The 13,778-nt window shown below is 53.4% G+C and overlaps 1 protein-coding gene across 1 annotated transcript; it reads right to left on the bottom strand.

The window, feature by feature from the left end:
• Positions 1–9,189: 9,189 nt before the first annotated feature.
• On the bottom strand, positions 9,190–13,772 carry LOC121850903 (histone deacetylase 4-like). The gene is made up of 4 exons (XM_042344150.1): positions 13,669–13,772; positions 12,402–12,495; positions 10,725–10,839; positions 9,190–9,316 (listed from the first exon to the last, which is right to left on the bottom strand). The coding sequence occupies exons 2-4, from the start codon at positions 12,442–12,444 to the stop codon at positions 9,190–9,192; spliced, it is 285 nt and encodes a 94-aa protein (XP_042200084.1). The 5' UTR covers positions 12,445–12,495; positions 13,669–13,772.
• Between the last annotated feature and the right edge of the window lie 6 nt (positions 13,773–13,778).

Raw genomic sequence — 13,778 nt, 5'->3', positions numbered from 1 at the left:
AGCGTCACTCAAAGCACTTGGCAGAGGATCTCTGTCAAGTGAAGTGACCGTGTGGGCAACCGTAGCAGTGACAGTTCGCACACAGCCAGGTCCCGTACACAACCATGAAATATACGGCCACAAGATAGACAGTCACTACACCTTACAGTGTATCCTTTGAGAAGTGCTTTGAGACATCTTGACGACGTTATAAGGGGTTGTATCAAATGCGAGGATTATTATTATTATTATTATTATTCTGAAGTGAGCGAGCAGTTTATCTGGGGGGGATTGTTGGCCAAGATAAGAGCCGGGAGAGATAGACCCCTTTGCTTTTTTGGGGGGAATCTTTAACGTTCACCTGATCGGGCACTGGCGGTTTAATGTCTCATCCGAAGGACGGCACTTCCAACAAATTGGCCCTTTCTTGTCCAATCCTCCCCCCCCCGCCTTCCCCCCCCCCCCCCCCAGCGCTGCACTGGAGCTTCAGCCAAGACAATGAGCTCAAAGTACCTAATGACGTGGATTCACAAATCTCATGGAATCTTACAGCACGGAAGGAGGCCATTCGGCCCTTCATGTCTGTGTCGGCTCTTTGGAAGAGCCACCAACTAGTCCGACTCCCCCCGCTCTTACCCCAACTAGTCCCACTCCCTCCACTCTTACCCCAACTAGTCCAACTCCCCCACTCTTACCCCAACTAGTCCAACTCCCCCGCTCTTACCCCAACTAGTCCCACTCCCCCCGCTCTTACCCCAACTAGTCCCATTCCCCGCTCTTACCCCAAATAGTCCCCACTCCCCCGCTCTTACCCCATAGCCCTGCATTCCTTTTTTGGAAGCTACGATGCCAAACTGTGCAGCAAAAATACCCCCAACAGAGAGAATATTCCGCTGCCCTTCAATTCAATTCACCTGACAGTGTATCCTGCGAAGAGCTTTGAGACGTCTCGAAGACACAATACGATGTTGTGGCAAATGCAAAGATTATTATCGTTATTATGTTCCTGATTCTCGGGATTAGGAAAAGCCTTTATCTTTAGACCCACGCAGGCTTGTGGTGATTCTACGGAAACCCTAGCCAGTGCTCGCGGGGTTAACCACGCCACCCAGCCAACCCAACACTTAACAACAGTTGCTGTTTTGGGTCTTTACATCAGTCACCACAGCGCGGCAGGGAGGCATGGCCAACACAACATCTGGCCCAGAATAGCACCACAGCTCAGAGAGCTCGGGCCTCGGCAACTCAGCTGATCGCACATACAGTCACTACACTTGACAGTATGTGCCGCGAAGCGCTTTGAGACGTCTCAATGCCGCGATGAGGAGCTGTATCAAATGCAAGGATTGATAAATTACAGTCAGGAAAGGCGGTGGAGAAGAACAGAGAGGCCAACAGGGTTACAAAGAGGCTGAGAGATCAAGTAGGACAAGGAGACAGAGAGAGCCTTTGACGTGGATGGAAACAATGTCTTTTGTGACTCTGATCAACAGTAACAACAAGTTATGTTTTATATATAGAGTCCCTCACATGAGGCAGTGTCTCGGAGCGCTTAACAGTGGCGGAGCCTGATTCCGAGCCGGTGGTGGGGGGAGTGGGAGGAGGTGACTGTAAGCACAATCGAAGAGGAAGGTCTTCTTCAGTCGTGATCTAACAGAGGGGAAGGATGGGGGCGAAGTGGAGCAGGGGAGCGGTGCAGTATGTTTTTGTGCGGTCCACCCAAATCTGGTGGTTGGCAGGTTGGATTCGATCCAGATGCGTTCAGCAAGGCGACACCTGAATGAATAGTGCGGGGGGGGAGGTTAATACACAGATAACAAAGAGAGGTAGAATGTGAGAGATAGAGAGATAGAGAGAGCGTAAGACTGCACTGACAATGTGGGGCACTGTGTACCCACCACCACCACCACCAAGAACAACAACTTGCATTTATATAGTGCCCCTCACGCAGGTTAGCGTCCCAGAGCGCTTCAATACTAACCGTTGCGTTTGATACAGGGCCTTATCACGTCTTCGAGACATCTCAAAACGCTTCACGGAATATACCGTACGGTGACTGTGTATTATTTGTGGGCGAAACTCGGCAGCCAATTGCGTACAGCAGCGTCCCCACAAACAGTCGTGGATTGAGTGACCATAATAATTATTACTGTATTTTTTTTTGGAGGATTATTACCCCCGGAAAAGCGATCCACCCATCGAATAACAACCGGGTTCCTACTTACTGCTGCGCAAACTTACTGAGTCGGGGGTCAGACTCCGCCACGGTCAAGCACTCTGGGACCTTACCCCGTGTGAAGGGCGCTATTATAACTGCAAGTTGTTGTTGTTGTTGTTGTAAACAGAGGCAGGTGTGTGGAGTAAGGAAACTTGCCTAATGTTTCGTCCTGCCCGGGACTTGCTGGCTCTAACCATTACACTACAGGAACTCCACAAAGTCAGTGCGGAGGGGCAAGGCGGGGGAGTGGGGTGGGGGGGTGGGGGGTGGGAAAGGGGTGGAAGGGAAAGGGTGTAACGGGGGTTGGGAAGCGGGGAGTGAGGCTGTTGCATCTACAGATCTCAACGAACCTGTTTGAGTGAAGAAATGCTTTTCTTTCTATTTCTTCTGCCTTGTGAAGAGATTCCAAGGGTGTGACTGTATTGGGGTGAGCGAGTTTAATGGCTGGCCTGGGGCAGAGTGTGTCATTGGAGACTTGTGAAAACCACAGGCTCCTGTTGATTGAGGTGCCCGCTCACTTACTCACGTCTAAAAATAAACCCCAGGCCTCGGGTCTCCATTACCTGACTTAATTTTGAGCCTCTCATGCAAATCACATCGCGCAGCCGATTCCTGGAATTTCACCACATTGATCCAATCTCAGGATTTTTTCTGGGTTCATCTCTCTGGTAACCGAAACCCCTCCCAGTGTGTCTGTCCGGCGTGAGAATAATAATAATAAGAAGAATATATCTAATAATAATGATGATAAACAAAATATACACAGTCACTTTACTTTGCCGTGTATCCTGTGAAGCGCTTTGAGACGTCTCGAAGAGACGTGACCAGGCGCTGTGTCAAATGCGAGGGTTATTATTATTTTGTTATTGTTACTATAATAAACCTTTGCATTCGCTATAGCACGTGACCAGGTCGTGGAGACGTCTCAAAGCGCTTCACGGGACATATTGTAAAGTGGAGTGACTGTGTACTTTGTGGGCGAAACGAGGCAGCCAATTGCGCGCAGCGGCGTCCCCACAAAACAGTCATGGATTGAGGGACCGTATATTTTTTATTACCCCGGGATCCGCCAATCGACTGACAACCGGGTCCCTGGTTACTGCCGGGTAAACAGAGACGTGTGCGTGTGTGTGTGTGCGTGTGTGTGCGTGTGTGTGCGTGCGTGTGTGTGCGTGTTGCTTGGGAGGAGTAAGGAAATTTGCCTAAGGTTTTGCTCCGCCTGGGAATCGAACCCAAGCCCTCAAGTCCTCTCGATGTTCTCGTGGGAATGAGTTCTGATGGGGTGGCCGTGATTTGGAGTCGTGGCTCTTCCCCCAATTCCCCTCTCTCCCCCAACTCCCCTCTCTCCTCCAACCCCCCCCACCACCCCCCACCCCCAACACCCCACTGCCCCACGGAATGAAATTGTTTTGATCCGAATAAGAAATAAAAAAAGGCTCTGGCTTCCCGCGAAGGTGCTAAATAAAGCGCTAACCACAGATTTACATTTCACAATCAGCCGCCCACCATGTAATCAGCCCGAGCCCAGGCCAGGACAGCGGCTGCTGTCACGGGGACCTTTGCAGACAAAGGAACCGGCGCTTCCTGCCACGCAAACAGCGCAGTTACTATAGGAAGTGGAGGACCAAAGTCACCAAACAGTCTCTGACATTGTGTCTATCTGCGTGTGTGTGTGTGTGGGTCGCCGTGAGTGTGTGTGTGCGAGTGTGTGTGTGTGTGTCTGTCTGTGCGCTTGGCTGTGAGTACGCGCGTGCGTGTGTGCGTACGTGTGTCTTGAGTGTACGTGAGTGCGTGTGTCTTGAGTGTGTGTGTGTCAGTGTGTGCGTGCGTGTGTGTGTGTCTGTCTGTGTGGGTGGCTGTGAGTGTATGTGCGCGCGTGTCTGAGTGTACGTGAGTGCGTGTGTCTGAGTGTGTGTGTGTGTCAGTGTGTGCGTGTGTGTGTGTGTCTGTCTGTGTGGGTGGCTGTGAGCGTATCTGCGCGCGTGTCTGAGTGTACGTGAGTGCGTGTGTCTTGAGTGTGCGTCCGTGAGTGTGTCTGTGTGCGTGCGTATGTGTGTGTCTGAACGCGTTTGCAACCCAGGCTGTCTCTGTACGTGTGGGTACATTTACCTGTGTGGGTGTGCGAATTTGTCGGTGTGTTTCCGTACGTGTGTCTGGGTGTGCGTCTGTCTGTGAATGTGTGTCGTGTGTGTGTGTGTGTGTGTGACTGTTTGCGTCCAGAGCGTGAGCATTAATTCCTAAACAACTGAAGGAGATGCACACAGACGCACAATAATAACAAGCCACTCATTTATCGCTAACGCCTCAAAGCGCTTCGTGGGAAACCATCCGCAAGGGTCGTGTAGACACTAATTTCGGCAGTTAAAGGTCCCACAAACAGCCACCAATTCACGTGGAGCTTTGTCACTGGGACACAGCGGGAGAGAGAGGGCGAGAGAGGGAGAGAAGGGGGAGAGACACTCGTCTTGTAAAGGAGCTTCTCGGGATCTTTTAACGTCCAACCGAACAGATGGGCAGTGAGGAGTGAACGTCTCGTGTGAAGGACGTAGCCAACGCCAATGTGGTGCTCACCCCCCAGAACTGCGCTGAGGCATCAGCCTGGACCGTGAGCTCAAAGTCCCTAGTGTTGGGGGTTTGGGGTGGGAGGGGGTATGGGGGGGTGGGGAGGGTCGAACCCACAGCCAAGATGTACGTGTTGTAATGTACAGTCGGTTATTCTCGCGATCTCCTCTGCAACAGCCTCTTTAATCGGCAGATTTACCAATGATCTTATCACCTTCCCTGTGAAGTTGCTAAATAGGCCCTTGTGCAATGCACGAACGAGCACAGAGACAGGGCCGCAGACCGCAGGCTCTGAGCGGAGAGCCGCTGAGGAGGCCTTGTTAGGTCAAGAGCGATGGTGGGGTGGGAGGTGGGGGGAAAGGGGAGAGGGGTGGGGAAGAGAGGCAGGTCGCAGCCCCCCGTCCACCTCCCGTCCAACACACCAACCATCAGGCCAACACTGCTTCACAACAGCTTGCATTTACACAGCGATGGAGGGAGAACGATACGGGGACAACCCTCTCCCGTCGCAAATGAATAATAATAATAATTAATAATAATAATCCTTGCATTCGATACCGCGCCTGTTCAAGTCTTCGAGGCGTCTCAAAGCGCTTCGCAGGATACACTGTAAAGTGGAGGGACTGTGTCTTTTCTGGGCGAAACGCGCCAACCAATTGCGCACAGCAGCGTCCCCACAAACAGCCGTGGATTGAGTGACCCCGTTTTTTGTTACCAGTTTCTTTGAAGGATTATTACCCTCGGGAAAGCGATCTGCCAATCGACTATTTACTGCGAGGTAAACAGAGGCGCGTGGAGTAAGGAAACCTGCCTAAGGTTTCGCTCCGCCCGGGAATCGAACCCAGGTCCTCTCTCTTGCGAGGCGAGGGCTCTAACCCTTATTTGAAGGGTAACAATTCCTCCAAAAAAATAATAATAATCTGGCCGCTTAATCCACGACTTGTTGGCGGGACATCGCTGTGCGCAACGATCTGCTGCCTTTCACCAACGAAACGTACCGTCAATTCACTTTACAGTGTATCCTGCGAAGCGCTTTGAGACGTCTCGAAGGCTTGAACAGGCGCTGTATCAAATGCCAGGATTATTATTATTATTATTATCATTATTACTCTTCAGGACTCCACAGGCTCTACTGATGTTCACGCCGCTGGCTCTCAATGTCACTGTTGCTTCATTTCCCCCCCAAAGCCCTGACCTGTTGCAGGTTTTTATTCAGCCTCTGGTTCAGGATGAGTTACACAACAGGACAGACCACAAACTCTCTCGTCCTGTTGCTCTCTTTCCCCTTTTCTCAGTAATCTCTCTCTTTTTCGCCTATTTTTCACCTTCAGTTTTTCACCTCAACTGAAGCCGTTTGACTCTCTTATATTTAGCTATTGAGGGGGCGCACGTGGTGGTGGTGGTCGGGGTGGGGGGGTGGGTGGGGGTGAAATGGGTGGGGGGGGGTGGGTCTGGGTCTGACAGACATATAACTGTTTAGAAACTGATTTTCCGCCATTCTTAACATAACAAGTTTGCTTCTGAATTCCGTGTCATCTTAAATCACGGAGTCCCCGGAGCTCAGCGGTTAGAGCCCTCGCCTCGCAGGCGAGAGGACCCGGGTTCGATTCCCGGGCGGGACAAAACCTTAGGGAAGTTTCCTTACTCCACACACACACACGCACACGCACACACACACGCACACGCGCCTGTTTACCAGCAGTAAGTAGGAACCCGGTTGTTAGTCGATTGGCGGATCGCTTTTCTGGGGGTAATAATCCCTTCAATTTGGTCACTCTATCCACTCCTGTTTGTGTGGACGCTGCTGTGCGCAATCGGCTGCCGCGTTTCGCCCACACAATACACAGTCGATACACCTCACAGCGCATCCTGCGAAGCGCTTTGAGACGTCTCGAAGTGGTGGTGAGGCGCTGTGTCAAATGCGAGGATTATTACTATGATCATTATAAAATTGGTCACTTAGGGCACGGCTGCTCGCGGGACACAGCTGCGCGCAGACTGGATGCCCACAATGTACACAGTCACTCCTCTTGACGGTGTAGCCCCTGAAGCGCTTTGAGACGTCTCGACGACCTGATAAGCTGCCGTATCAAATCGCGGTGACTCCACGACTTGGTGTCAATGTAAAAACCTGGAGAGAGAGAGAGAGAGAGAGAGAGGGAGAAGTGAGGATAGTGAACGGCAAAGGCACTATATCAGGCAGTGAACTATTATCTCCAGGGCCTAATCTGAATGTCTAACAGGTAATGTGACAACTTTGCTGCTGTGTTGCAGAGCGGAGGAGGAGGAGGTAGGTGGTTGGGTGGGGGGTGTGGGGCGGGTGGGGGGATGGGGCGGGTGGGAGCGAATATTGTTCATCGCGCATTTAGCCACAGACCAGGTTTAGCGCACGCAATGCATCATGAGACCAGTAAAGCTCACAGGCATGTGGCCTGTGGTTAGTTAGTTAGTCTATTAAACATCGTCTGTTGCAAGTGATTGCACCACCCCGAATCTATTAACTCTTTGCGAGCCGGGCTGGGCAAATGCCACCCTCCCATAGAAACAGGAGGAGGCCACTCAGCCCCTCGAGCCTGTTCCGAACATGGCTGATCTGTACCTTAACTCCAATCACCCGGCCTTGCCCCGTATCCCTCACTATCCTGATCTGACAAATATCTGTCCACCTCAGTCTTGAAGGCGTGAATGGATTCGGCCGTAATCCACAGCCTTTTGGGGGGGAAAGAGAGAGAGAGAGGGAGAGTTCCAGATTCCCACTAAACCCCTTTGGGTGAAAAACCGCCTCTTGATTTCGCCCCTAATCCGAATGGCTTCCGGACGAAGGTTAACCGGTTGCTGCGCGTTCTCCCGGTGTGCGTCCTGGCCGACAATCCCCAGGATGTCACACGTAACGCTGTTGTCGTTGTTCTCATCGCAGCTGTTTGTGGGGCTGTTGCAGTGGGCAAATCGGCCGCGGGGTTCACACACAAAATGCGCAGTCACTCCACTTTGTTTCGAAACGCGTTGCTGTGCTTTGACGTGTGAGGATAAGGATTCTTCTGATTTTTCTTATAATAATAATAATAATTCTCTGCAATTGACACAGCGCCTTCCTCCCCCCCTCCCTCTCCCCTTGGCTCATTGTCAGACCCCCCCCGCCATCGTCGAACGCTGGCGCTACACAAACACAAGTCGTCAGGTGGTTGAGACGTCTCAAAGCGCTTCGGAGAATATTATGTTGTGAAGTGGAGTGACTGCGTGTTTGCGGGCGAAACCATTTGGATCAATAATTAATAGTCATAGTCAGTTCCGGCTGCTTTTATTAAACAGAATAAATATCGGGATTAATGTGGCGTTGGGTGGTGAACCCTGACCTGAGTGGTATCGTTGTGTGATCTCAGGCTGGGCGTTACGTAAGGACTTAAAACATTGGCCCGGTTTCGCTGCTCCCCCAATCGAGCCCCACTCCCCTTTTACTCCCGACATCTCACAGCACTCCAGGTAACACTCCAGCGCGCAGTGACTGTACATTTTGGGGCTGACACAGCAACTGATAATAATAATAATAATAATCAGTCACTCTCGCCCCTGTGTTAGGTTTTACTTTCAAGTCAAGACCTCTGCACCAGCTCACAGTCCAGGCTGACCCTCCAGAGAGGGGATTCTGGCTGATATCCCCCCTCCCCTCTCCTCCCCAATAATAAACCACTCAATCACTGTGGGATGGCGCTGTACGCAAATTAGTTCCACACAGAGCCTAATAATAATCCCTCCAAAAAAAAGAACAATAATAAATTGATCATTTTCAATCCACGACTGTTTGTGGGACATTGCTGTGCGCAATTGGCCGCCGCGTTCGCCCACAAATGTACAGTCAATTCGCTTTACAGTGTGTTCTGTGAAGCGCTTTGGGACGTCCTCTCCCGACGTGAAAAGCGCTATATCAAATGCGAGGATTATTATTATTATAACCTTTGCAATTTGATGCAGGGCCCCCGGTCACCTTGTTGAGACGTCTCAAAGCGCTTCACAGTATGCATTGCCAAGCGGAGTGACTGTGTGTTTTGAGAGGCGAAACATTGGGTGTGAAAGGTGCTGTCGAAACGTAAGTTAACCGAGTGGTTCCTCTCTCTCCCTCTCTCCAATCGGCAGCTGATGAACGAGGTGAACCTGGGTCGGTCCTCGCTCCACTAGCCGCCATGGACCTGCGGATCGGACAGCGGTACGGGAAGCCGGGATCAGACGGGAACGGCCGGGAGCAGGACTACCACAAGACGGACAGAGAGAGACGGACAGAGAGAGACAGACAGAGAGAGACAGACAGAGAGAGACAGAGAGAGACAGGGAGAGAGAGACAGGGAGAGAGCGAGACAGAGAGAGAGACAGACAGAGAGAGACAGACAGAGAGAGACGGACAGAGAGAGACGGACAGAGAGACGGTGACTGATGTGTTACTGACCAGTTTTACGGAGCGGAAAGTCCTCCTGGGGGTCGCTGTGGGTCGCTGCGAGCTGAGGGTACGAGACGGGGACCCCACTCTGGGGCAACAAGGTCTCCCCCGGAACCAGAGGCGTCGGACTGCGGGAGAGGGAAGAACTTAGCAACACAGGAATAGGAGGAGGCCATTCAGCCCCTCGAGCCTGTTCCACCATTCTATAAGACCATGGCTGATCTGTACATCAACTCCAATTACCCGCCTTTGCCCCGTATAATAATAATCATAATAATAATAATAATAATCCATGCGTTTGATACAGCGCCTCATCACGTTTTCGAGACGTCTCACAGCCCTACACTGTAAAGTGTAGTGACTGTCTATTTTGCGTGCGAAACGCGACAGCCAATTGCGCACAGCAGCGTCCACGCAAACGGCCGTGGACTGAAGTGACCGATTTATTATTATGATTATTATTATTTTATTTTGAAGGGTTCATTGCCCCCGGAAAAGCGATGCTCCGATCGACGAACCACCTACTGACTGCCGGTAAACACAGGGGCGTTGTGTGTGAGGAAACTCGCCGAAGGTCTCGCGCTGCCCCGGGAATCGAACCCAGGTCTTCTCGCTTGCGAGGCGAGGGCTCCAACCACTGAGCTACAGGTCTGCGCAGTCCCTGATCCCCCGACCTGACAAACGTCTATCCACCTCAGTCTTGAAAGACTTCTTGTTGACTCCTAAAGCTCCGGGATCTCTCTCCCTCTATCCCTCCCTCTGCCTCGTCCCCTTCCTTCCTCCCCATCTTCAGGTCCCACCTGAAGACCTTCCTCTTCGATCGTTGCCACCGGTCACCTCACCACAGGCAAAGCCACCCCCCAACCCCACCCCCCCCACCCCTCCCACCCCCGCCGCCCCCTCAAAATATATCCCAGTTTGCCTCACACGGTACGGTGTAGTGACTGTGTATGTGCAGGCGTGAAATGAATGAGCCATTGATCGGTTGGGGGGGGAAGGGGGGAATAGTTTGTGGGGCAGAGAGACACTTCCTTCTCTTTTCCCCCCACCGACAGCGCAACGAGAGATCTTTAACATCCGTCCTGAACAGGGCACGGACCGTGGTGCGGGGTGGGGGGGGGGGGGTAAGCTGGGTTTAACGTCTCATCCGAAGGACGCCATCTTTTGTGGGGGGGGGGGGAGAACCCATAGAAGCGTCTAGAGATTGTTTGGGTGGGGGAGGGGGTCAGCCGGGTGTCTGACACACGCGGGAACCCGTCACCGTGCTTAAGAGTGACTGAACGCGCCAAATCCGCGCACTGTTGGCGGGGAACGCCGCTGTGCGCCAATTGGCCGCCGCGTTTCGCCCACAAAACACACAGTCACCACACTTCGCCGTGTGTCCTGTGAAGCGCTCTGAGACGTCTCGAAGACGTGATGAGGCGCCGGGTCGAATGCGGGGGTTATTGCTGTTGCTGTGGTGAGCGGGCGGGGGCGAGGCGAGGGTGTTGGTGAGTGTGGGGGTTAGGGTTGCCATGGTTTCGGTCGGTTGCCCACCTGTAGCCCGCCGCTGCGTTGCTAGGGCCGTTGCCGGGGCTGTGCTTTAGGGCCGCCTGCTTCTTCAGCACGAATTCCTGCAGCCGCTGTTTGACCTCGGAGCTGGCGACCGCGCCTGTGGACAACACGGGGGTGGGGGGAGGGGGGAACAGAGTGAATGGCGCACAACGATTGGGGGGGGGGTGGGGGGAGGAAGGAGAGAGTGATGGGCAACAACAGGGAGGGGGCAACGGAGTGAGTGACGGACGGAGTCACAGATCCTGTATCCCCCGATTTCCCCCCCACCTCACATTCACCGCTCCCAACCCCAACCCCAACTAACCCCAACCCCAACTAACCCCAACCAACCTCAACGCTAACCCCAACCAACCCCAACCCGAACCCCAACCAACCCCAACCCTAACCCCAACCAACCCCAACCTCAACCCCAACCAACCCCAACCTCAACCCCAACCAACCCCAACCCCAACTAACCCCAACCAACCCCAACCCTAACCAACCCCAACCCTAACCCCAACCAACCCCAACCCCAACCAACCTCAACCCCAACCAATCCCAACCCCAACCAACCCCAACCCCAACCAACCTCAACCCCAACCAATCCCAACCCCAACCAACCCCAACCCCAACCAACCCCAACCCCAACCAACCCCAACCCCAACCAACCCTTGGTTTAAGGTTTCGCCCCGACCTGTCTGCGAATCAAACCCGGGTCCTTTCGTTGGGGCTAAAAACAGCGATGGGGGTTTCAGGTTGTTTCCCCCAAGGCCTCCCCCAACACCCACCGCCGCCCCCCCCCCAAGAGCAGTGGGGGAGCGACCCCCCCCACCCTTTCCGAGTCACGAAAACACGGCCGGATTCTCTGCTGCGTCTTTCCCAAACTCACTTCCTCGAAGCGGAAAAAGTCGTAGCTTCTCGCAACATTAACACTGGTGAAGACAGATTGACAACCACTTCCCTTTCACACTCTCTCCCTCTCACTCTCTCTCTCTCGCCCGAGGAAGGGGGTGGGGGGGGAGGCGGGGAGGTTGCGGGGTGGGGGGGGGGGGGGAGTGCGGGGAGAAGAGGAAGAGCTTTGCAGCAAAAGAACAAGGATCCAAATAGAAAATGAAAACGGCTAAAATCTCCTCTTGGCTTCCTGTGGTTTGGGCTATTTTTAGCCAACGTCCTTCTTCCATCTATACATAGTCCCGAAGGAACTTCCCCCCCCCCACCACCACCATGGGCAAGTGTAGTGACTGGGTATTTTGTGCAGATGGTAAGTTACCACAAATAACAGGCCCCGGAGTGGCTGACTGATTTATCTGGGGTTTTGGGGGGGGGGGTGAGGGGAGAGTGGGAATTGTTGGCCACGACACCGGGAGGGAGAAACCAGGAGGAGAAACCTTTTCCCGTGGGATCTTTAATGTCCACACAAAGATGGCGTGGAAGCGGGCGGGGTGGGGGGGGGGAGGGATTTGGAGGTGGGGAAGGGGAAGGGGGAGGGTGGGGGAGGTCTAACGTCTCACCTGAAGGACAGTGTCTCCCTCCAGCAGTGGACACTGGACCGTGAGCTCAAAGTGTAAGTGTTGGGAGGGGTTTGAACCCAGAATTTGCTGACGTCCGAGGCGTGAGCGCGAATGCCCAGACACTGGCTCCCCTACACACCCCCCCTCACCCCACACCCCCATCTCTTACTCTGTTTGTCTTTCTCCTTGTGCCACAGTTGACGTAACTTCATCTCGTGCTCTCGTTGTCTCTCCTGATCCCATTGCTGCTGATCTACACTCAGCTGTGAGGAACAGAAACAACACAGACAAAACCCTCTTAGACTCGGCCACAGCATTCACAACCCCCTCCTCCGTTGGGAGTCTAACCAACTAAACCCTGGTCAAGCTTTCCCGCCACCCTCCCGTTAGTTAGTTAGTTAGTTAGTTAGTTGATTGGTTGGTTGGTTAGTTAGTTCCCTGCCCCCAGTGACTGGTCTGCTCCGCACTGAAAGGTGAGGGGATGAGGGACAAACAGCAACGACTACTTGCATTTATACAGCCTTCAAAGGGACAGCTTCTCAGAGCTCTTCAAACGCACAGTCACTACACCCGCAGCAATCTCCTTGGGAGTGCAGCGACCATATAGCTTGTGGGCAAAACGCGGCAGCCAATTGCGCACAGCAGTGTCCGGCAAAACAGTCGTGGATTGATCGACCCCATTTTTGGGAGGTGGGGGTTTTGGTTGTTGGAGGGATTATTAACCCCTGAAAAGAGCTCCGCAGATCGACCAACACGCGGGTTCCTACTTACTGCTGGTAAACAGGCGTGTGTGGGGGTGTGCGTGTGTCCGTCTGAGTGTGTGTGTGTGTCTGTCTGTGTGTGTGTCTGCGTGTGTGTCTGTCTGTGTGTGTCTGTGTCTGTGTGTGTGTCTATCTGTGTGTGTCTGCGTGTGTGTCTGTCTGTGTGTGTGTGTGTCTGTCTGTGTGTGTGTGTCTGTGTCTATCTGTGTGTCTGTCTGCGTGTGTGTGTCTGTGTGTGTGTCTTGTCTGTGTCTGTGTCTATCTGTGTGTGTGTCTGTGTGTGTGTCTGTGTCTATCTGTGTGTGTGTCTGCGTGTGTGTGTGTCTGCGTGTGTGCGTGTGTCTGTGCGTGTGTCTGTGCGGTGTGTGCGTGTGTCTGTGCGTGTGTCTGTGCGGTGTGTGTCTGTGCGTGTGTCTGTGCGGTGTGTGTCTGTGCGTGTGTCTGTGCGGCATGTGCGTGTGCGTGCAGAGTAAGGAAACTTGCCTAAGGTTTCGCACTGCCCGCCCGGGAACTCAACCCGGGTCCTCTGGTTTGCGAGGCGAGGGCTCGAACCACTGAGCTACGGGAGTCGCAGAGCGTGGTGGTGGGGTGGGGGGGGGGATGAGGGGGTGACGACTCGGGGACGATGACTCGGGGGCGGAGGGAGGGGGGGGGGTGTGGGGGGATGATGCTGACCTTGATGTGCCCGTGGTATTGTGAGCTCGCCAGCTGCTGGCAGTGCAGTCTGGTGATCAGCAGTTGCTGCTGTTGCTGGAGCTGAGCGGGAGGCTGTTTGAAGCTCAGGA

This window comes from Callorhinchus milii, unplaced genomic scaffold, assembly GCF_018977255.1.
Source record: "Callorhinchus milii isolate IMCB2004 unplaced genomic scaffold, IMCB_Cmil_1.0 Scaffold27, whole genome shotgun sequence".
In the NCBI taxonomy this organism is placed as follows: Eukaryota; Metazoa; Chordata; class Chondrichthyes; order Chimaeriformes; family Callorhinchidae; genus Callorhinchus; species Callorhinchus milii.
Note: the sequence above shows the minus strand (reverse complement) of the source record. Positions and strands in the feature narration are given on the sequence as shown.

Excerpts from the sequence above, each read along its gene's own strand:
- LOC121850903 (XM_042344150.1), bottom strand. The coding sequence starts at position 12,444 with ATGAAGTTACGTCAACTGTGGCACAAGGAGAAAGACAAACAGA. Across the intron at positions 10,840-12,401 it reads CAAGGAGAAAGACAAACAGA|GCGCGGTCGCCAGCTCCGAG; the intron begins GTAAGAGATGGG and ends TGTTGTCCACAG. Across the intron at positions 9,317-10,724 it reads AACGCAGCGGCGGGCTACAG|TCCGACGCCTCTGGTTCCGG; the intron begins GTGGGCAACCGA and ends CCTCTCCCGCAG.